At 30.3% G+C, this 22,010-nt stretch overlaps 3 protein-coding genes across 8 annotated transcripts in view; all 3 read right to left on the reverse strand.

Annotated features, from left to right (window-relative positions):
• Positions 1 to 6,430, reverse strand: part of LOC107450894 (arginine/serine-rich protein PNISR) — a 28,604-nt gene extending 22,174 nt beyond the window's left edge. Inside the window, exons 1-5 of one of the 3 annotated variants that reach the window (XM_016066827.3) lie at positions 6,009 to 6,430; positions 5,854 to 5,933; positions 3,468 to 3,710; positions 2,029 to 2,252; positions 1,701 to 1,857 (exon numbers count right to left, since the gene is read on the reverse strand). In XM_016066827.3, the coding sequence (XP_015922313.1) occupies positions 1,701 to 1,857; positions 2,029 to 2,252; positions 3,468 to 3,710; positions 5,854 to 5,926 (697 nt within the window). In that variant the 5' untranslated portion in view covers positions 5,927 to 5,933; positions 6,009 to 6,430. Of the gene's footprint in view, positions 1 to 1,700; positions 1,858 to 2,028; positions 2,253 to 3,467; positions 3,711 to 4,967; positions 5,103 to 5,853; positions 5,934 to 6,008 lie in introns of those variants that run through there. The other 2 variants (XM_071182082.1, XM_071182085.1) reach the window with 2 other exon arrangements.
• A 1,778-nt stretch (positions 6,431 to 8,208) lies between these two features.
• On the reverse strand, positions 8,209 to 18,138 carry LOC107450887 (receptor expression-enhancing protein 5). Of its 3 annotated transcripts, XM_043039189.2 has the most exons (6): positions 18,031 to 18,138; positions 15,541 to 15,627; positions 14,475 to 14,568; positions 12,310 to 12,433; positions 10,736 to 10,949; positions 8,209 to 8,358 (listed from the first exon to the last, which is right to left on the reverse strand). In XM_043039189.2, the coding sequence occupies exons 2-5, from the start codon at positions 15,590 to 15,592 to the stop codon at positions 10,746 to 10,748; spliced, it is 474 nt and encodes a 157-aa protein (XP_042895123.1). In that variant the 5' UTR covers positions 15,593 to 15,627; positions 18,031 to 18,138; the 3' UTR covers positions 8,209 to 8,358; positions 10,736 to 10,745. The 3 variants fall into 3 exon arrangements, 2 of the variants coding, with proteins under 2 accessions (XP_042895123.1, XP_015922301.1); XR_011636965.1 differs by lacking the exon at positions 18,031 to 18,138 and having other exon boundaries at positions 10,638 to 10,949; positions 15,541 to 15,792; XM_016066815.3 differs by lacking the exon at positions 18,031 to 18,138 and having other exon boundaries at positions 15,541 to 15,792.
• Positions 18,139 to 21,609: 3,471 nt separating this feature from the next.
• Positions 21,610 to 22,010, reverse strand: part of LOC107450901 (pre-mRNA processing factor 39) — a 28,888-nt gene continuing 28,487 nt past the window's right edge. For both annotated transcript variants that reach the window (XM_016066837.4, XM_071182092.1), the window contains exon 16: positions 21,610 to 21,938. In XM_016066837.4, the coding sequence (XP_015922323.1) occupies positions 21,879 to 21,938 (60 nt within the window). In that variant the 3' untranslated portion in view covers positions 21,610 to 21,878. The remainder of the gene's footprint in view (positions 21,939 to 22,010) is intronic.

The following is a 22,010-nucleotide window of genomic DNA, read 5'->3' on the forward strand; positions in this document are numbered from 1 at the left end:
ATCGAGTAATCAAAAAGTAATTCTACAAATGCATGAATAAAAATCTCCCATGTATGATATTATAGCATTAAAAAAGTATGAAAATTAGTAACAACTGACAAAAATGTGATAGTCCATGTGAGTTTGCGGGTAAATCGTCAATAATTGAGTGCCAAATGCGCAATTGGAAGTTTGCCAATCAAAATAATATCACATTAAGACATTGAGATTTTAAAAACAATGTGAAAATCCATTTTAATAGCTACCGAAAAAACGATCAGCCATACCGATTTACGGTAGAATCGTTGTTAATCGAGTAGATTGAGAAATGATTACTAACAGAAACATGTGATTCGGAATTTGTACCGAAATTTTAAAAAACATATGGAAATCTGTAACAAAATCTTTCGAAATAGTGCAACTACGCAAACCACAGTGATTTATTCGTTGTTTATTGAAATTGACATTAATTATCGTCTATTTGTTAATTTTTATTGAAATAAGATGTTCTGATATTTGTTTACCTTAACTGTATTTAGAATGTTCTGATATTTAGAACTATTATCCGTAAAAATCTATTTCCTGGACTTGCTGAAGTCTGAACGATTCCGGAAATGGGACTTTCAACTCTGCTACCAAAATGTTAGCCAAAATTAATATAGTAAGTATTTTAAGAGCAGTTACTGAACAACAATTTTACTAATATATTTCAGCATTAAAATGGTATTTAAGAATCCACATGATTTTCAGACACTTATTGATTTCTTGAGGAGACTCAACATTGTCAATCTTGAATTTCTCTGATAACTTTGAGTGTCTAAGGAAAATGCAAAATTTCTAGCACATTTATCACAGATAGTCGTGAATCAACTTGAATGTGTTATTTTATATTCAATGGGAAAAAATTGAGTTTTGTAATGCAATTTTTTATTTTTGTACATCAAATGATAATAATTAAAGCCCTAGAATCAATTTAGAACTTTATGAAATGAATGTGTTAGAATCAGGAGTGAAAGTTATAAAAATTCCTCTTAAGACTGTAGGTTTAAAAAATAAAAAAGTATTGTGTTTAAAGTTCTAAGCAGATAAAAAAAATTAATAAAATTTAGATACTAACAAAATAAAAACAGGTATTGCTAATAAAATTAGTCAACGAAGTTTGGGCAAGAAAAGAAATATAAACATACCTAAGACTCATAATGATTGCTTAAAAAATAAAATTACAACAAATAATCTCACTTTATTTAAGAATGAAACTTTGCATCACTAGATACAAAAAGAAATGTCTGCTTTTTACAAATATGTAACACTAACTAATTTAATATATCAGAATTTTCTCCAGAATTAAGATTTTTTTATCATTCCTGAAACTTTAAAATAAATTAAGACTTAATTCTAAAAATAAGATGCTAAAGTAATCATTTAATTAGCTAATAATAAAAGTAATTCCTCGATAACACACATCACAACAAACAAATACCTCCGTCAAAGTTTGAGTTGCAGACTATATAGTATTTTGTTTTATCACTTTTTTACTTCTACCTAGTTCTGCCTTATTCTATCTTACAGATGTTTAAGAGACAGAAATCTCTCAAAGGACTGAAAATTTTCCCTCCAGGTGAAAATTTCACATTTTCCCAAAAAACTCAAAATTGAAGAAAAACTTCAAGATTGTTGGTACAGTTCAAGTTCAACTTATGTTAGTAAAATTTATAACCTACCAAGTTGCGTAGTTTCCTCTTCAGCTGGAACATTAGAAGTAATGTTTCTCTCTTTCTTTAAAAATATTGGAGCTATTGTGGGTGCTGCATTCACTTGGGACCAATATTGATCATATTGACTTTCTGCAACAGGAGGAGGCACTGGAGGAGTATATACCTGCAAAAATCAATATTTTAATAATGTAGGATATTTTCTATACAATAAAAATTAAAACATACATAAAACCTATATCATTTCATTTTTTTAAAAAGAAATCAAAACGTAAATTTATTATTAACTTAATACAAAAGTTTCATTTCAAAGCTTCTCTAACAATACATCATTTACCTGATTATAAGGATAATCTGACATATGATTGTAATCGATTGTCTGCATTGCGAGTGGAGGGTTATCATGCACATGCCCATAATCAAATGTCTCCTTTCCACCTATTATAGGTGGTGCAACAGGTTCAACAGGTGCGTTCCACAGTCTCTCTTCAACATTATTAGATCCACTCCACTGAGGTTTGCTCCAGAAATTAGTTTCTCCACTCTTAGGCATAAAATTATCTGAAATAATTAAAGACTAAATTTTAAATAATATTTAAATAAGCGAAAAATAACATTCAGCTTCAAATAGAGGTGATACTGTAAAAATAAAGTAAGGCTGTCATTGGGTTTTATTTTTGTTACACTTTTTCAACTCAATACCCCACTGTATGGAACCTTGAATTCAGTGACATGTAGAAGCGGAGTCATGGGTGTGAAATATGATAAAATCAGAGTCAATGGTTATTCATTCATCCGAAAATCCATATTTCGTTAATCCATATAAGATGGATGAATTGCATACGTTATAACAAAATGCTTTATAACAGAAAAATAGATTTAATAACAATATCGAAATTGATGTTAATGTTACAGTGTAGGAGTGGAATCTGAATATTAACTAACAATACATCACAGTGCAGAGCGCTATCTGTGAGAATAAGAAGTAAATATTATTAACAATAGGATCAATGGCCCAAGGCATTCATCCAAAGCGGACTATCAATTGACAACAAACGTAAAATAACAAATGTAGTTTACTAGCAAAACAAAAATTTTTTAAGGTAGTGACTACAAACTAAAGAAATACCTAAGATAAATTTATTCATACTTACATGAGCCAGATTGCAATCCTATATCATTTTTTATAAATTTGTTCTTTTAACCTTTAGCGTTTTAAGCTGTTCTCCGCACATATTTAACTTCAGAAATACTAAAAAATCTTCAACTATTTGAGTGTTTAGTGTTCTTTTATTTCCTCAAAGATATGAAGTACACGAAAAATTACAGAAAAAATATATCCCCTTTCATTGAAATAACATCAATATGTTTCATAAGTGTACATTTACATTTGAAGGTGTGGCTAAAGGATTAAATTAGCTATCATTCGTAACAACTAGTTTAGATATTAGTACTAATACGCAATTGTTGTTAATGCTCGGCCACAGGGGTATTTTTATCACCTCCATTGAAAGACTCGTAAAAAAATTGAATTAATCAGATTTGAAAAATTAGTTGTTTGAACCTTTTTTCTTTACTAAATTAACGTTCAAGACAATGCCAAGAATCGCTACAAACTACAGTTTTTTATCCCGCTATTCACTACACTACTTTAAAAAAAAGTAGCACACTATACTACAAAATAAAGTAGGGACTGCAATAGTTTTGCTACTTATAGTGTGGTGCAAATGCTGACCACTGATTTAGAGATCAAAAAGATTAAAAAAATTATATTACCAGAATCAGATTCAAATGGCCTATCAGTATGAAATATTTCAGAAACATGACTAGGAGGTGCTGGAGTCTTCAAAAGAGGAGGATTAATATTACGCTCATTGACTTCATCTGGTATATGAGGATGCCCGGGAGCATGAGATAAAGACACAGGTGGATGAATTTGAGGAGGTAGAGATGGGGTTCCATCTGATGGTGGAGTTTGTTGCATTTGTATCCATTGTTTGGCTAGTTCTGCCCAATCAACTAAAATGAACATTATTTTAATTAATAAATTTAGTATATTAGTGAACTTTAAGGTCAATTAAAATAATTATATAACAGATACAAAAAGGAAAAAAATCAAAAAAATTGCATAAGAACAATAGTTAATTTTATTATTTGTTTAAGAAAATTTAATAAGATTTTTAAAAAATAAAAGTAGCCTAGCAATCAACACATTTAGTGTTCCTACTTTCAAATAAGTTAAGGTACTACTAGTTTCGTTATAATTTTTATCTTAATGTTGACATGAATTGTGAAAAAATATTACAAAAAACCTTTGATGTCAATTACCTTGGGACATTATAAACAAAATTCTTATTATACTAGTAAAATTTAGAAAAAACTAGTAAATTTTAGAAAAAACTTTTGAATTATAATTCTATATTTTAAATAGAGACCTACACAGGATTTTGCTTTAAAGAAGAAGATATAAAATTAGAACAGAAGGAAGTTTTAAAAGCTTACATTTAAAGCAAATAAGTTCCAGAACTCTCTTTTGATTAGTTGCATTACTAATAAAATTAAAGCAAAAGCAAATAAAATTTCCATTTAGCTTTTATAACTTTATTTCATCTGGTATAATATACTCTCTTAAACTGTTCTTAGAGTTCTTTTCCCCCTATTTTAAATTGCTCAACAAATAAAGTGTAAACATTTTCAACATCCTGGCTTGGGCTAGTGTCTGGGTGAATTGCTCTTTTTCTGATTGTGTTTTATTAATAAAACCCACTTTAATACAACAACCCTGTCAGCTTCAAATAAATAAAAGTATGTCTGGCAGAAGAGAAGCTTTGTGCAGAGACTTGTAACACTATTCCCATCTGTTTTTCCACTCTTCTCTACTTTGTTGTTGTGTAATCTATATATGTGCTAGTATTTCCTTTAGATCATCATTAGAATGAACTCTGAACCTTTATATTTAGCTCATTAGTACAACTTTAGTGAAATATAAAAATAAATCCAAAAAATCCTCCACAATAACAAAATAAATTATTTTTCAAGCTTGCATTTGATAATGATGTTTGCATAATGATGCTCAGTAAAATATTTTAACTCTCAGGTATGAAGATATATTCTTTTTCTAGATGCAAAATCAGTTTTCTTACGTTATAAGTAGGGAAAACGCTTTATTTCGAAGAAATATTCTCTCAAATTTGCCTATTTGTAATACCACCATATGGTTTAGGGAAAGAAAAAAAAGAGGGAATAGCATTGTAACTAACAATGTATAGTTATTACCTGTATAAAACATGTATATCAGACTTGCTACACATTTACATTACAATATGTTAAAAGTTATAAAACAGATAAGAATATATTTCTTTTAAATTTTAACTTAAAATGGGGTATAACATGGGTCAAGTTAGTTCTAGTTAAGTAGATAATCTTCTCTTAGTGCTGTTGTTTTAATCTGTCAAATTCTTTCTTTTATTTTATTTAATAGGTAATAAATAAAAAAACTACATTTATCACCAGAATTTGTTTCAACTATTTTTTTTTACTTAATTTCATGTTCATATAATAAAAAGCAGCTCATCATATCAATGTATACTGAAATACAATTTATTAAAAAATTATTCGCATAAATTTCAGTCAAATTTTTTTTTGTTATTATTATAGATGCAAAATCAGTTTATAGAGCAAAGATGAACTACAATACTGACACTGGAAAGATTAAAATAATTTATTAATATGGACAACAACACAATACTATACATTTCGTGTTTGATGATTTGTTAGCCAAATACTGCAATAAATGAAGTTAGGGTAATTATCAGTCAGCCTGGCACAAGTTAAATGTCGCCAAAATATATACATCTCCAGTTTCTTTTTTAATTTAATTTATTTTTTTCAAAGAAATAAAAATTCCAATAGAATCCATTGCGAACCTAATCAAAAAGTAACAGAGCTAGTTTTAATAGTTAATTAGACTAATTCCCTTCCATAGGAAATCTAATAACTGATATAGTGCTCCTTCCATGATCTTCATTAAAAAACAATCAGCACAAACAAAAAGAGCTCACTATAAGAAGCAGCTGATAATGGTAGCAAAACTGGGTGAATTCTTGAGATGCTTAATAAAATTATCAATTTATTAAAATATAAATAGATATGTATGACTTACTCTGCTCATGTGGCACATCATTAAACATAGCGGGTTGCAAAGCCCACTGATTCCAACCTTGTGATCCCCACATTATTCAACTAAATTAAGAAATTTATTAGTGACAATTTTACTGTACAAATGACAATAGATAAAAGGGACCTTAAATTACTCACTTAATGCCGAATATTAGAATTGACGAAGTTTTCAATATTAAAAAGTACTTAAAAAGGAATTTTCAATTTGAACAATATCACTTTTAAAAAAATATTACAATAATAAAGTGGCAATTATTTAGTCTCCCACAAGCGCTTCAGAACACAATTTTTGAAAACTAAATATCATAGCAATAGTAATGTAACAAGGGAAAAATTCCATAGAATCAGCAATCTCAAATATAATGATAGAAAATGCAAATGATCTTTAAATATTTTGACGCATTATATCAGTAAAGCGTGTTACACCGCTAAAACTTATACAAAACGTAGAATTTCATATTAAAAATGTCTAAATAAAACACAAAACAAACATCAAATACGATTACAATTAATTTTAAAACTGTCTACCACTACATTCCTGAAATATGCCTCTAGATGACGCTGCTAGTCAAAGTGAATTTATATATTAAGTGTTTAGCAGCACAAAAACAATAAGTCAAAAGCGTGCAAGAATCGAAAAGCAAAGTTTTGTTTGATAAGGAAATCTCTCATAGAAAATATTACTCCACAAACTATTCTTTCCTGTAGTCTAGTTGGAGGGGGTATTAGGGGAAAAGGATCACCTGCATTGTCTTTTATGTTGTTGTAGTTCATTTACGTCACACTGAAGCTGCACAATGGGCTATTGGCGACAGTGTGGGAAACATCCCTGAGGATGATCCGAAGACATGCCATCACAATTTTGATCCTCTGCAGAGGGGATGGCACCCCCGCTTCGGTATCCCGACGACCTGCACGCGAAGTCGAGCACTTTACGGTTGCACAGTTTAACAAGGACCCATACCGCACACCCTCGGTCCCTACGCAGACTGATTCAAGTGTTCACCCACCCACACACTGACCGCAGCCAGTGATGCTTGACTTCGGTGATCTGCTGGGAACCATGCCTTGACGATCAGTCCACTGCGGGACCATTGTCCCTGATGCAACACAGATTCTTTCAAAAGATTAAGAGAAAAAAAAAAGCGAAGGAACAGTTTCCAATGAATAACACGTTGGAACAAATTTTTAATAATTAGCAACATATCCAAACTTGAGTTATTGCTACAGGTTCTCTGGAATTAGTGTGTTTTAGATTAAATAAGATTTTTTAAACTTTTCTGTTATTGTTTCTACACATATATCGGTTTTTTTTCGCAAGATATGAAGGCAATATTTTAATATGGGACATTGTTTTAAATTAATTGCGATTTTAGACCTTGCATGTTATGGAATAAACAAGATTTTCTTTTAAAGCATTTTCCTTTTTATTTCTAAATATACAAGGATATTTATGGTAAATATGACGTCCTCTCTTTATTATTAAATCCGTTTTAATCCATCCCTGTGTTAAAGAAAGAAATTACAGAAAATTCCCAACATGATCACACGTATGTCAGTGCTATATATATGGTCTGTGTGCTTTGCACTAATTATAAAGAAACATCCGTTGGAAATTACTTGAGATATGTCGGTGTTCCCAGAAAATATAATCAGTAAATCAAATGAATAACGTGATGCAAAAAATTTCCAAATGAACCACCCTTATGTTAGCGCTAAAGATATCCTAGTTTTTGAGCTAAATGAGATTTGTTTTGAACTAAGTATGATTTTTTTCTTGAAAAACTACAATAAATATTTCTAGCTATATATAAAAATTTTCAAAAAATACGACACATATGTTTTAATATGAAATCAAAAATGAATCTCGTATTGCAAAAATGCCTACCATTTTTCTTACAGTAAATATGAATTGGAATTTGCATGCTTTGGACTAAAAATTATTTAAAAAAAAGCATTTATAAGAATTTCTATTTATACATCAGTCTAATCGGTGCTAATAGAATCTTTTTTTAAAACTTTTTTTATTTAGAAATAAAAAAAGTTTTGAAAAAAGATTCTCATATACGTTTAGTAATAGAACTATTACTAAACGTATATGGGATATTATTGATGAATACGATTCCCTTATTTTAACATAAAACCAGTTTCAAATAAATCATTCGGTGTAAAAAAACGAGCGCTAGACCAATAAATACAAGAATATTTTTGGGACAAGGGAAGAACCACAAAAATATTTTTGCCAACTTTGATAATTATGTTAGTAGCTGTTTTTCTTGCTGCATTTAAGTATTAATGAAAAGAGACAAAAATAAAATAGCAAATGAAGACGCAGAACTTTGTTTTTTGAAGTGCAAGCGTTTATTAGGTTTTGCATAAAATATAAAACATTTTCAAATACTTGCAGAACTAAAGTTTCAGAATTAATTATCGTATATTGCTGGTCCATTTGAAGTTACAGGTGGATAGCACCTTTTTAAGAAATGATCTGAAAGGGAAAAGAACGAATTATATTGAGTAATAATCACAATAAATGTATTACATGTATTAGTATAATAGTGTCCGTTAGAGTGAGTACTGTATGTTGATTTCAAAATTTTATATACGAACCTTGTAGTGTTTTATAAAAGAAAATAAAGTCAATCTTGAGAAGTTTAGCGTAGACATATCCAAAACCTTTACAACTTCTACTTCGATTATAACACTGCAACCCTATTTTTGTTTTATTTTATAGCCGGCGTTGAATTTACAATTATCAATGTTCAAATCCGTTGCCTTGAAGACACAGGAACTCCTGGGTAAAACTAGCCGTCAGGGAGGACTTTTTGATGGAACTAACCTGAATTTGTGCTACATGGAGAAGAAAACCAAGAAAGCCACTAATGGTTAGACCCACGACTAGGGAATTCTTACCCATGAGCCGTCTGTCCCTGAGGATATTTTAAGCCAGTCATTGCGAGTCGGGAGAGGAATTCGAACCTGGGTCGTTTCATTGGTTGGCGAATACTCTATCCCTTAGCCACAGCAGCGCACTGCAACCCCATTGTAGTCCTTGGTTGTATAACAAAGTTGTCATTACTTTACAGGTGACCCTAAACCGATATACAGATCTCGAGACCGGGGACCGAGGCCTCAGGTTGTACAGAGCCAATTTGCGAGACCTCTAAAAGGGTCGACAAGTTTCAGTTAACATGACTGGTTTTTAATCACAATATATCAAAAGATAATTTCTTAGACAACAACGAATTGTAAACAATCTGAAGCCCTATGTAAAAGGACATCAAATAAAAATTAAAAATTTAATATTGCTAAACTGTGATAGTATACAGCTTATAGTGATAGTATACAACATTAATAATTTTAAAAAAAAATTCGATTAAAAAGATTAAAAGAAAAATTTAACGTAAAAAAATAGTTAAAAGAATTTTTTTTTTTCGTATGTAATTCGTTGTAAAGGCCCCTCACCAGTTAGGGGCCCTGGGCATGTGCCCTGAATGCCCTCTATCAAATCAGTCCCTGCAGGTGACCCCGTCCTACTTAATATTTGTGAGTATTTCACAGAATGATATGTTGTCACACGCAGAGCTCGCAGTGAGATCAAAAAAGTTAAAAAGGTTTAAAAAAAAAGTTATTTAATCAAACAATTATCTTACATTTTATTATTTAGTAGGAACCACTTATAACTAACTCGCATTTAACGAGATTCCGAATTTAAGAAGAAAAAAAACTGGTGTATTTTGTTAAGTGCGATGTTACAAGAATGCACTGCTTCAGCGAGCAAGTTTTTTCTTGAATTAAACGAGAGAAATAATTTTGAATGAACGACATAATACACTGGTGGACAAAAATTAAGAGATGGAAGACATTTTCCCAAATATCTCAAAAAATACTGAATATAAATAAATGAAATTTGGTATGTATATAGCTTATTCCATGATAATAAAGTATGTAAAACAAAAATGAAAGTGCCATTCACTGGCAGGACCTATTGCCAATAAATCCAATGTAGTCTAAACTTAAGGATAAAAGATGACAATAAAAGTGAGGCTTGTACAGTGTGTGTTGCCTCTAGTATGGTGTATGGTCACCCCTGACAGACAGACAGCATGCACAACGAGTATGCATGCTGTTAATAAGGGAGTTAGGGAGGACTTGTGGAAGACCCTCCCATTCTTCCACCAGAGCAATTTTTAACTCCAGAATGGTTCTGGGGAGAGGTTGGCGCATCGCAATAGCTCTCTTAAGAGCATCCCAAGCATGTTCAATAGGATTCAGGTCAGGGGATTTGGCTGGCCAATCTATTCATTGAATATCCTCGCTTTCCAGATACTCATCAACCATGAGAGCCCTATGGGGTCGCGCATTGTCTTCCATAAAAATGAACTCACGGGCCAACAGCGCCCCCGAAAACGCACATAGGGCTCTAGGACCTCCTGCCTGTACCTCTGGGCATTCACGGAACCATTGTCAAACACATGGAGCGGTGTGCGGGTATCTTGGATGTGCGAATGAATGTGCGAAAATGCTTTCCATCTCTTAATTTTGTCCACCAGTGTATTAGAAAAAAATCAAAGAAAATGAATGTAGTGCCTCGGACAAAAAAAACTTTCATTACCGACATGTACTGTGGAATCAGTCTTGAAAAATTTATTGAAGTTACAGAACACAGGTTATGAAGCAATTAAAGCAATAAGTTCTTTATGACGGAAATTAAATGCACTAAACTTTTACAAAACTAAATAATAAATACTGATTGTAATGTATTACCAGTCTTGAAGGGGTTTTGGAACTCTACAAAGAAGACATGTCAAACTTTATTATTCATAAGGGCATTCATTCTTTATTATTCATAATGTATCAATTACTTTATTTGGATCATTCTTCAAGGTTCGTAGAAAATCTTTCAGTAATTGTTCGCGTAACTCTTTCCTCCGCTAGGTTTTTCCATGCTTTAACCATATTTAAAATTCTTTCCACTGTTTCGGAATTCTTTTCAAAAAACGGATGAATATAATTATTGTAGACAACAGCTGATCCATTATAGGGTATGGGTAGAAAGCACCATATCAAAAATATGAACTTGAAAAAAAAAGTAACAAATCATTGTTATTTCAAATATCATAAAAATAAACTAACTTATTCGAAAATGCAACTTATTTATTTATGAAACTAATAATAAATAAACTAATTTATTCGAAACAAAAATTCTCTTTTTGATTAAAGAAATTCAGAGATTTCGAGTTTTAGATATTTTCGATAACAGAATTAAAAGCAGTAGTAGCACAACAAATATCTAAAAGCCTCGTATTTGATAAATCAATGTTACAAATCATTTTTAAATAAAAGAGAGCTCTCCCTGCTCTATAACGTTCGCCAACCAAAGATTACTTTTTAATTACAGTACAGTTCACTTTGCGAACTAAGCTCGTTCTGCTCATAGTCAAGTTAGGCCTGTTTGATGTGTGTAATATTATTCGGCAATATAAATAACCGAAGAAACAACGTTAAAACAGAAATAATTGCAAAACAAAGAAACTTTATTTCTTATCGCAAAAACTATATACTTCCATCATGGAACCTATATTCTTAAAAATTATGAACAGTTTTCGGTAAAATATTTTCGCTTCTAAATGCATGCATCGCAAAAACACTATCGATTCGAATTATTGGTCATATATAACTTTATCTATACATTATTATTGCTTTTGTCTGTTTTAATAACGCATTACTTTTTTCAACTTATATACGTTTTACTACAGTGCCATTTTCCTACTATATGCTTAGACCCAGATAGCAAGCAACTTTACGGTATACGTTGATGACCGCCCTTAAATGTGCAGTTTTAGAATCCTTGTCTAAGAATAAATCTGAAAAAAAGTTAGGCACTTATATTGCAACTTATATTTAAGCGATAAAAATAACATATAACGCTGTCGCAAAAACTTATTTGATTGCTGGAGGAAATAGAGTGAAGTTAAAAAAACGATTATTTAAAACATGAATGTCGATTGTATTTTTGTTTCCTTCTAGCTTAATTATTCCCTAGCCCTCTCCTAATGTATATACTTTTTTGATTTCCGTTTTGAGAAGAATTTTTTAAAGATATGAAATATGAACGGTCATCACAAAAATCCTTTGCATGATAAAGAAGAACTATAGCCATGAATGTTGCAAAAGTTCTTGCACAAATTTCTAGGCTTACAGAATTCGAAACGATTTAACTTTAAATGCTCACTCAGACTTTTAATTGTTCTTAACTTTGGGGTAAAATGTTCTCTTTGAATCATGTATTTCTCGAATTCATGCATATTTTTCAGCCAGGTCGGGGTTGATACTTTTTTTTATCGTTTACTTAATAAAAAAGTAATTTTCTCAATTTATTGTTTACTGATTATAAATAATTGATTAAAATATAATTGAAATAATTAAAACTATTTACTTTCGCCCATCGAAATCCTGGTATCCACCACAGGAAATATTCAACTGCTTGGAAAAGCGAAAAGATTATCCAATATTTCAACCAATGGAAGCCAGTAACTTCATCCATTTGCATCTGTCGAAATCTATAAAATAATTATTAATCGAGGAATAGAAAAAATGATAAACCTTTTAAAACGTTATTCGAAACTTTATTTGTACTTCTGAAAAAAAAAACATATTTTTTAAAATATTTGTATGTTTTTAGTAAGATTAAAATTATGTTTTTTAAGGAAAAAAAAAACGGATTACCCTGAATAAGTTTGATCGAACCTTCAAGTTCTAGGACTCTATCTTAATAATTCGAAAGGATGGCCTTAAATATGCTAATTAATTAGTGCAGATGATATTTTAAGTTATGAAATCAGACACAAAAACGTACTTTCTCTGAATAAACAAACCTTTTTCGCATTTTTAACCCCTCCCCCCCAAATATAGGGGGTAGCCGCAATTTGGGAAATACGGTCTCCATATTTCGGTCAGGAGAGCGATCCAAAGTTTTGAACCTTTAAAGTTAATTTTGCTTCATCTTCTACCACATCTTGAGAACTTTTTAATCGAATTGAAAAAATTCTGCACACAATTATAAAATTTGTTTATTTAAGGATAATTCCGTACAAAAAATAAAGTTTAGTAAATATTTATTATTTTATTTAATAATAATCGAAAAAAATTTGAATCGTAAGACGTACATCTTTAAATCATTTGAAAGTATGTAATTTACAAGTTGAAAGTATGCAAGTATAGATAAACATAGATATAGTATACATAAATTATTATTTTCTAATTTAAATTATTTTTCTTACAAAACTTAAACTTTATTAAACAAAACAAATTAATAGGTGTTTTATTTATATCTTTTAATTAAAATACATTAAGTATTTTAAAAAATTTTAATAAAACTCTTTTAAATTTAACTAAAGGATTTTTTTATTTTGAAATAAATATTTTAAGTTTTTATTAAATTTAATTAGGAAAACGTAAACAAAATTGCACTATAATTCTTGATAAAAAATTATGTATTAGCAACAAAGTTTGCAATCTCAGTGACATTATCTTCATTTTGAGTAATAAGTAGTTCTTTTCCATTTATTCCTTTTTTCAATCTTTTTTAGCAGGAAAATTTCAAAGATATGCAAAATAATTAGAGATAATTATTAAATAATGAATTGAATAAAAAACAAACTTATGCTGGAAATAAATTTTTTTTTATTCGATTAGTACAAAATAAGAAAAATAAATGGAAAAGTTTCACAGAAAAAGGACTATATTTTGTATTTTTATAAAAAATGTAAGACTAAAAAGCTGAAAAAAATTATTATACTTATGTATGGTTAAAGGTAGGTAAAAAAAAAACTAGATTTGTTTTTCAACACTGCATAGTTAAACAATCTAATCGCGTTGCTTATTGAAAAAAAAAACTGTAAAGCAATGTCTTCTGGTACTTGAGGTGCTTAATTTAACATAAATATTTTTGCAAGCGGGTGGTAATTGTGTCCTCAGACTTAGCCACGCTTTTGTTGCAAATAATGGTTATTTTGAAAGCAATGTTGCATTATTATTATTTTTTTTTAAATTAACAATATCATCTGATGACAAACTGTGTTACTAATTTTGAAACTTTTAATAATAAAAAAATTTAATGTTTCCTGAGCAGCGCGCATCAAACTCTTTATTTCTATTTCTTTCCGTTTTTCTTTGCAAGAATTCTCAGTCACTAAAATTTCTTTATTGTTCAAGCCGTATGTCCACTTTCAACCACCACAGCAAAGAACCATGATTGAACTTATAGCATTGAATAATACTTTTTAAGTTGATAATATTATTTAATTAAGTCGATTTAGCCTTGAAGATACAGAGATGTATAAGATTCAAAATAATATTTTTAGAAATAATTCAGTACATTAGCTTTTTTCTCTCTGTAGCATTTTTTTTCTCGTTAATATATACTATATATATATATATTATTATTAATGATAATAAAATTTAGTTACAATGAATAAAAATTCATTCATTTATACCGAACAGTATGAGAACAAGATCTAAACTTAATATCACTGGAGGTTAATGAATTTTTTAAATCGTTAGTGTATTTTCGGAGACCAAATATTATAAAATATTACTTACGACGCGTAAGCAGGGTAAAGTATCAAAAAGACATCGAATAAAAATACAGCTCCAAATGATAGAAAAAGGAAAACTAAAACTGCCACTGTGATAGCTGTAATGAAAAGTAAACATTATTGATATTTAGATATATATATATATATTCAAGGGTTAAATCCACTTAAAGTATTCGCTTTTGATAACACATAATTTGTTAAGTTTGAAGTGGCAAAACGGTTGAAAGATCGTGTTCAAAGCTTTTGTAATTTTCAACCAATCAAAGTAATTATTGGTCAAAACCAGCGGAAGAAATAAACAGCTTCTTTTTCTTCATTTTTTTAATGCTACTAAAAATCTTAAAACAGTTTGTTAAACAAGCTTAAGGAATCTTTTGAAAATTGCCGACAGGGATAATCTCATTTATGAAAGTGACAGTCACCTTACATCAGTTCCCATTCTTCTAACTTATTTGTAAACAATCACGAAACATTTACATAACTAAGAGGCCTCCCCAACTTTTGTCCGTTCCTCTTGCCAACCCCGTGGTGGCTTAGTCATCTTTGTTTCACTCCCTCTAAAATTCGATATTTTAAAAGAATCAGCCTGCTTACAAATATGTGATTATTAATAGCCTATTTAAGAGCATTTTGTTAAGATGTTAATCGTATCAAAATGAACGATTACTTGGACTTGAAAAAAAATCAACTGTACTTAAAAAAAAAACTTAAAAATTATGAACATGGAATGTGTGAAACAATAACAAATAATAAAAATGAGAGGTAATTTTGCTTGTTAACAGTCTATAACGATAACCTAATATTGAATAACAGTTCAAATTGCAAACTGTTTTTTATCTCTTTTGAGACATTTATATTTCTCAAAATTTTCTAAATAAATGCTATGATATTTATATCTTGTGCCTAATCTTAATATTAAAGGTCGTTTAACGGATAATTTAATTCAATTAAGGCTTATTGTACAAGAGATTTAAAATTGCATGGCACTTAAAACTAAACATTTCAAGCTATTTCACTTACCTGATGAAGCATTTCACAAAGCAAATCGTTACAAATTACTGATTTTTTACCTGATATTGCATAGGATCCTTTTATACCAGTAGCATTTTCAAATTTCTCCATTATTTTGTGCACAGTAGGGTTTTCTGCAACTTTCTCTGAAAATGTGGAAATAGCTTGCCTAAATCGATTAACTACTGACTCGGCCATGATTAATAATTGAAAATTTTAATTTTTCAGTTGTGTTTATTATAATTTTATTTATTATCTGTAGGAGATTTTACTGAGCTGTTCTTCCCTTTCTATTAAGTAAAACATCACTGATTCTGGTAAGTTTAAAAATCAAGCATGCTGATGCTCATTTAAAAAATAAAATAAAATTTAGAAAATTTTTGTAAGGTTCACATAATAATAATCAAATAACAGAGGGCACTTACTTTAACACCGGTTTTTTTTTTATTGTAGCTATTTCATTGATGTTGTATATTAGGTGGTGTTTCTGAAACACGCTATAATATTTAAAAAAAAAATTTTTTAATCCCAAAAATTTTTTTGTTAGAAAACTATATTCGGCTTCAAAAACATTCAAATCAGAAATAAGTCGACTTTTTTCAAGCGCTCAAAAACAGGTGCCCATTTTTAAGACTTGCCCAAAAAGTCTCTCGTTTTTCGAAGGCAGGAGAATCTTCGAGGTCTGTTCCAAATATCAAACTGAGCAGGCTTCTATCGAACAAACCCTGGACTGTTTGGGACTTTCCAGAAAGAACATATACTTATCGCCTCTTCTGGTTCTCGATTTCCTTTGGGTCAACGGTCTGATGGACCTTGTCTGACTTCGTCAGGCATTGGAGGATAAGCCACAACAACAAGACTTGCCCGACGTGAAAGAGAAGAAACAAAAGTGATTTGAAAAATAAAACGAATTAGAAATACATCTATAAGAATAACATACATAATAATTGAATGAGAAAATAGTCATCAGTTATTTCCGATTTATATGTTTTTGAAGCGAATGAAGTTTTTAAACAAGTAATACGTTTTCAAATTGTAATAAATTTTAGTTTCAAATACGCAGCAACAGCTTATCAATATTTTCGTAAATTTTTTGTACATCAAAGACCATCACGTTCAAGCAAAGAGTCGTATAATTTCATTACTTATTTTTTCCATTGTAAAGTTTATTTTCCTTCAAAACAATGCCTAAAATTTTTTCCTAGGACGATTTTTCACAAAATGATTTGAAAAACCCCAAGTCGAGAAAGGAAAAATAAAATTTAAAATTATGACATCCAATATAAAAACATGAATTGCACTTAATACTATTTTATCTATTCGATGAAATTCTAATATGTGACAAATAACATAGAAACCTTCTAAATAAATTTTTTATAGGTCAACTTATGAAGAAAGAACTTTTAGAATAGAATTTGACTTCTTTAAGATGCTTGACTTATATTAAGAGAACACAAAATAAGCAGGTGTTAGGTTACAAAGGTTTTGCTTTCGTTTAGTATATGGGATAAATTCGTTTCTTAGTAATCGAGGTCAACTTAAGAAGTTTCACTCTTACTTTAATAGGAACGACAAAAAAAAAAAAAAAAAAAAAAAAAAAAAAAAAAAAAAAAAAAAAAAANAAAAAAAAAAAAAAGAAATCGTGGTTTACGCGATTTTTAAAATTTAGGAAAAATTATTCATTTTACTTTCCAAAAGCAACCATCTCTTCCGTCTTTACCAGTGAAGTCAGGAGATGTAGGATATTCACTTATTTTGTTTATCTTCAATATCATAAAGAGAAATGCAAGTTTCTCGTCCTTTCAAATAGATTATGATGTTTTGTTTAGTAAGTTAATTTTAAGAACCAGTTTTCTTTTATAAACAGGACAGGTTTCAATACTTTAAATTTTTTAATTTTCCTGAGACTTCCAGTGTATGTTCTTTCTGTAAAACTATTAGACGCGTTTCTTCGATCTCAGCAAAAACAATTTTTCTCGTAGTTAAGGGAGGGATTTGAAAAAAAAAAATATATGGATTTACAAGATATATATATATATATAGAATTAAATACTTTTGTTTCGAAACTAGTGAAACACGACACAGACCGCTACTTTATGTTCTACTACGTTGACACTAACTTTTACGACAAATACTTGCAAAAGATCCTAGATCCTTCAAAAATTTTCGAAAAAAAAAAGGCTCTTTTTCTTTTAATACTCAATATCTTTCAAACGATCTGCAGCTTTGATCCCCCCTCCCTAAATTAGAGAAAAAATAATTATTTTTCGCAAAATTACAAAAAACGTTTCGATTAGTTGAACCCATCCTGAAAATTTTAAGAAAATCAAAAATGTCAAGCATCTAACCTTGCCAGACTTGTGAAAAAACTGGCACGAGCTAGTTTCTAAGAAAATATGAAATTGTTTCTTTTCATTCTATTTGAAATACTAGTAATTAAATATATTCCTGTTTTATTCTTTTACTTTAGATATTTTTATTTATTGGTATTTAAAAATTTTTTTAGTAATTAATTGTCATTAATTACGTAAATCAGACAAAAAAAAAACCCTTCTCCTAAAATTGGATATATGATACAAATAGTTAGTGACTCAGAACTATTTTAATAGTAGCATAACCAAAAACTCCTTACAGCTTTAACTGCTAATACATACTGATTATGATATTGTTAAGTGGTCACAGCCCCACATTTTTACAGGCTAGGGCTGCAGGTTTGTCGCGGCGCGAATTGTCATCTTTTTTCCTAAAATCCGTGAATTTCTCAATATATCTTGACTTGTGCGAAAATGGCTTAAGTTTGATTTTTTTTTTCATTTTTATTAAACAGAATTTTTTATTTTCCTGAACCTTAAATTGAACATGTAAAATTGATTAGATATTTAGGGGAGTGAATCATGAAATAGTTCAGAGATAATCACAATCTTGTCAACTAAGGTGGTCTTTCTACACTTAGGGAGGGGAATTACCTTCCTCAAGTCAGTATGAGTACAAAAGAAGGAAAATGTTATAAATCAAATCTTTGACAGAAAAACTGTTATACATGCTATTGCACTGGGCAATGAAATTTCGACTGCCTTTCTACATATCCAGTTAATTTTTCCTAGGCGGCTTCTTGTGATTTCTTAAATATGAATCAGTTTCTTAGATGAAGGGGGGACTAGTAGTTAGTAGGGACTTGTAACTAGTTTGAATGTAGAATGTTAGAGCTTTCACAGCAATTACTTCTTACAAAGCAACGGTCAAGGAAAATTGATCGAATTTCGGAAATCAAAGACTGAACGCTCCAAATTTGGCAATTCGAAGTTTGTTGGTGCCTAAAAACAGCGTAGACGCAGAAAGATCGTTTTCTAAGTATAAAAATGTATTAAGTGATGAAAGACGAAGGATAAATGAGAATAATCTGACAATGTACAATACTTGGTACCAAAATTCTGTTCATTTAAATAAAAATATTGCTTGAAATTCAAAGAAATACTTTTGTTGTGTATTTTTAAGCTTTTTATATTATTTGCGCAATTTCTGCCTTTTGCATCATTTATATAATAAATTTTTTTATGCTTAGAATTTGTGTAATTTTCAAAATTTCCCGCGATTTTCGGGTCTATTTTCCCGCGACAAACTTGCAGCCCTACTTATGTCCTTATCTCTTTTGTATTGCATAATTTTTAATGTCAAAGATTTGTTTGAAATATCTGCTCATTTTGCATCTCCGTCAAATTGATTTTTATTAGCTCTGCAATGCTAAGTCTTCCAAAAACAAAAGCCTCATTTATGTCTGGTTGGTGGATTAGCAGTTGAAAGCAAGATGATTCAAAGATTTGTTGCAGCGACATTCAGAGCAGAAAAAAAAAATTATCAGTCACCTATTAGTTTTCATAGCAGTAGAATGATTTTCTAGTTTAATTTCATACCTTTTAAAAGTTTATAGCAGAAATATTTCTCCTCTTCAAAAAAATTATAATTCGTTAACTATTAGTTTTCATAGCAGTAGAATAATTTTCTAAAAGTCTACTCTTTCAAAGCTAGTAAGCCGAAATATCTCTCCTTTTTACATTCCATAGAGGTGGAGAATAAGATTTACTTGAACAGGGGCGTGGAATGTATCAGACCAAAGTAGTAACAAAGTGCTGATAAACCCTTTTTCAAATGAAACCATGAAGGTCAAGCATTAAAGTCAAATACTAAATATAGGAGCCGCGATGGCTTAGGGGATAGAGCGTTCGCCTTCCAGTGAGGTGAACCGGGGCTTGCACCGACCACAGTGCTGCCGTAAAATATCCGCAGTGGTAGACGGATCACGAGTTAGAGTCCCCTTGCCGCCAGGCTAAAGGAGGGAGGTTCTCGTGATCTACCTCTCCATGTAACACAAATGCGGGTGAGTTCCACCAAAAAGTCTTTCACAAAGGCAAAATTTCTCCCAATACTTAATCCAAGAGTTTCTTTGTCTACTGGATTGAGTTCAAAATTACAAGGCTACGGAGTTGAACATTAGTCGTAAACCCAAAAAATAGGGTAGGCTGTTCAGTGACGGTTATAAAATACTAAATATTGAGTGAAATTTCAATTTGACAAATCAGAAACAATCTATTTCTGTACTGCTGGGAAGTAACATAGATTACTAAATGCATCTTCTATCAGATAACAACAATTTGCAAATTACGGGTCCTATAACTTTTGTTAATAAAATCAAACATTAAGTCTTCTTAATTTATCCTCATATCTCTATAACTATTGGGAGTAAAAATTAGTTCGGTCCGTTTTTTCGTAGTAAAAAATGCATTTATTTCAGAACAAAATGAATGAACGGTTAAGAAAAGTATTATCCATCGCTGGCTACTACTTTTTCCTACCTCTCAGGCAATTTTCGAATTCCATTTCGAAAAAATGTCTCGTCGTTTGAGGCGATCCATGTTGGGAGCCAACTTTCGATTTCTGAGCAAGTGAACCGGTGACCTGCCAAATCGTGCTGCATCTGTGGGAACAACCAGTAATCAGAAGGAGCAATGTTCGGCGAATCAATAATTTTTACGACTTTCGCGACAAGAGGCCGACCGCTATCATGCAGAAGAATAACTTTGTCATGTTTTTCTCGTAATGCAAGGCTCAAACGAATCAATTGTAGCCTATACCGATCGCTTTTAATGGAACCGTCAGGTTGTAGCAGCTCATATTATACAACACCATTCTTGAAAAGTCGAAACCATTCCCTATATGATTTATCAGCTGGAGCATTGTCACCATAAGCTTCTACAAGCATTCGATGCGCTTGAGCTGCACTTTTCTTCCAAATAAAGCAGAAACATAAAACCTTCCGCAAATGCTTGGTTACCGCAAAATTTGACATATTTAATAAAGCAAAAAACAGGGTTTTTGTATGAAACTCAAAGCGATATAAACTGAATATTATTGACAGGTGTCTAACCTCCCTGAAACAATCGTAACAAATGTTACTATGAGACATTCATAACAGCCAGAGCCATTTATGAAACTGCAAGATAAATTTATGCAAAAAATAATATTGATAATAGACTTTTTGCATATAGGCACACATTTTTTTTCTTCATTCCATGAAATTTTTAAAAAGCATACTTCAGTGTATTATTGTGATTTGATTAGTTCTCAAGAGAAAGATTTCGAATTACTTAATTCTCTAACTACACAACTGCCTTTTTTTACATTATGGATTATCCCAATAAGAAATTATAACTGTTTGCTTTGTACTGACAATCAAAAATTACAAATTCTTTTATCACTGGCTTGAAAAAATTAGAAATATTTGTGAGGATAGAAAAAATTTCTCCCGTTTTCATTCACTAATGTAAAATATGTAATAGTCTGGTAATAAAATATTAATATTTGTTGCTGGATAGAGCCTCAGATATTTTTCTATTTAAATTTCGTACATTTCAAATATATAAACATAGATAAAAAATACATGTACAGTGGATTCTCAATCATTTAACAATTTCTAGACTGGCATGTCAACACATTTGAAGAGAATAATAATGATCCTCTTCAAAAAAAATAGTTTTTTAAGTTAACATTTTAAAAACTGTAAAAATACATCTTTTTGTACTTTTAAGTCTCCTTTGTACATTTAATGAATCATTAAAAAAAAGACAAGGGAGTAAAATGGTAATTCCATAAGTTTTATTTTATAAAAAACAACAACACAAAACAAAACTATAATTTTATTACAGCAATACTTCATTGGCTCTAAATATTCCTAACATTTTTCACAACTTAAAAAAAAAAAAAGAATATTTAAAGTCAAAGCGGATTATACTACAAGGGATCTGTCGATAATGTTTAATTACCGCTCTAATTAAAAAGTATAAAATGCAAATTGATGAAAGTATTTATAATGCAATGCCTTAAAATGTACAATTTATTTGTTTCAGTGCGATGAATAGTAATTTGCAGCATACGGCCAAGCTCCTTGGTAATTATAAGAACTCTGCAAAAAATAAATGAAATAGTCAGCACACAATATCATAAAATCGGTAATAAATGTATTGACAATTACTTT

The sequence above is a fragment of the Parasteatoda tepidariorum genome, chromosome 1 (genome assembly GCF_043381705.1).
Source record: "Parasteatoda tepidariorum isolate YZ-2023 chromosome 1, CAS_Ptep_4.0, whole genome shotgun sequence".
Classification (NCBI taxonomy): domain Eukaryota; kingdom Metazoa; phylum Arthropoda; class Arachnida; order Araneae; family Theridiidae; genus Parasteatoda; species Parasteatoda tepidariorum.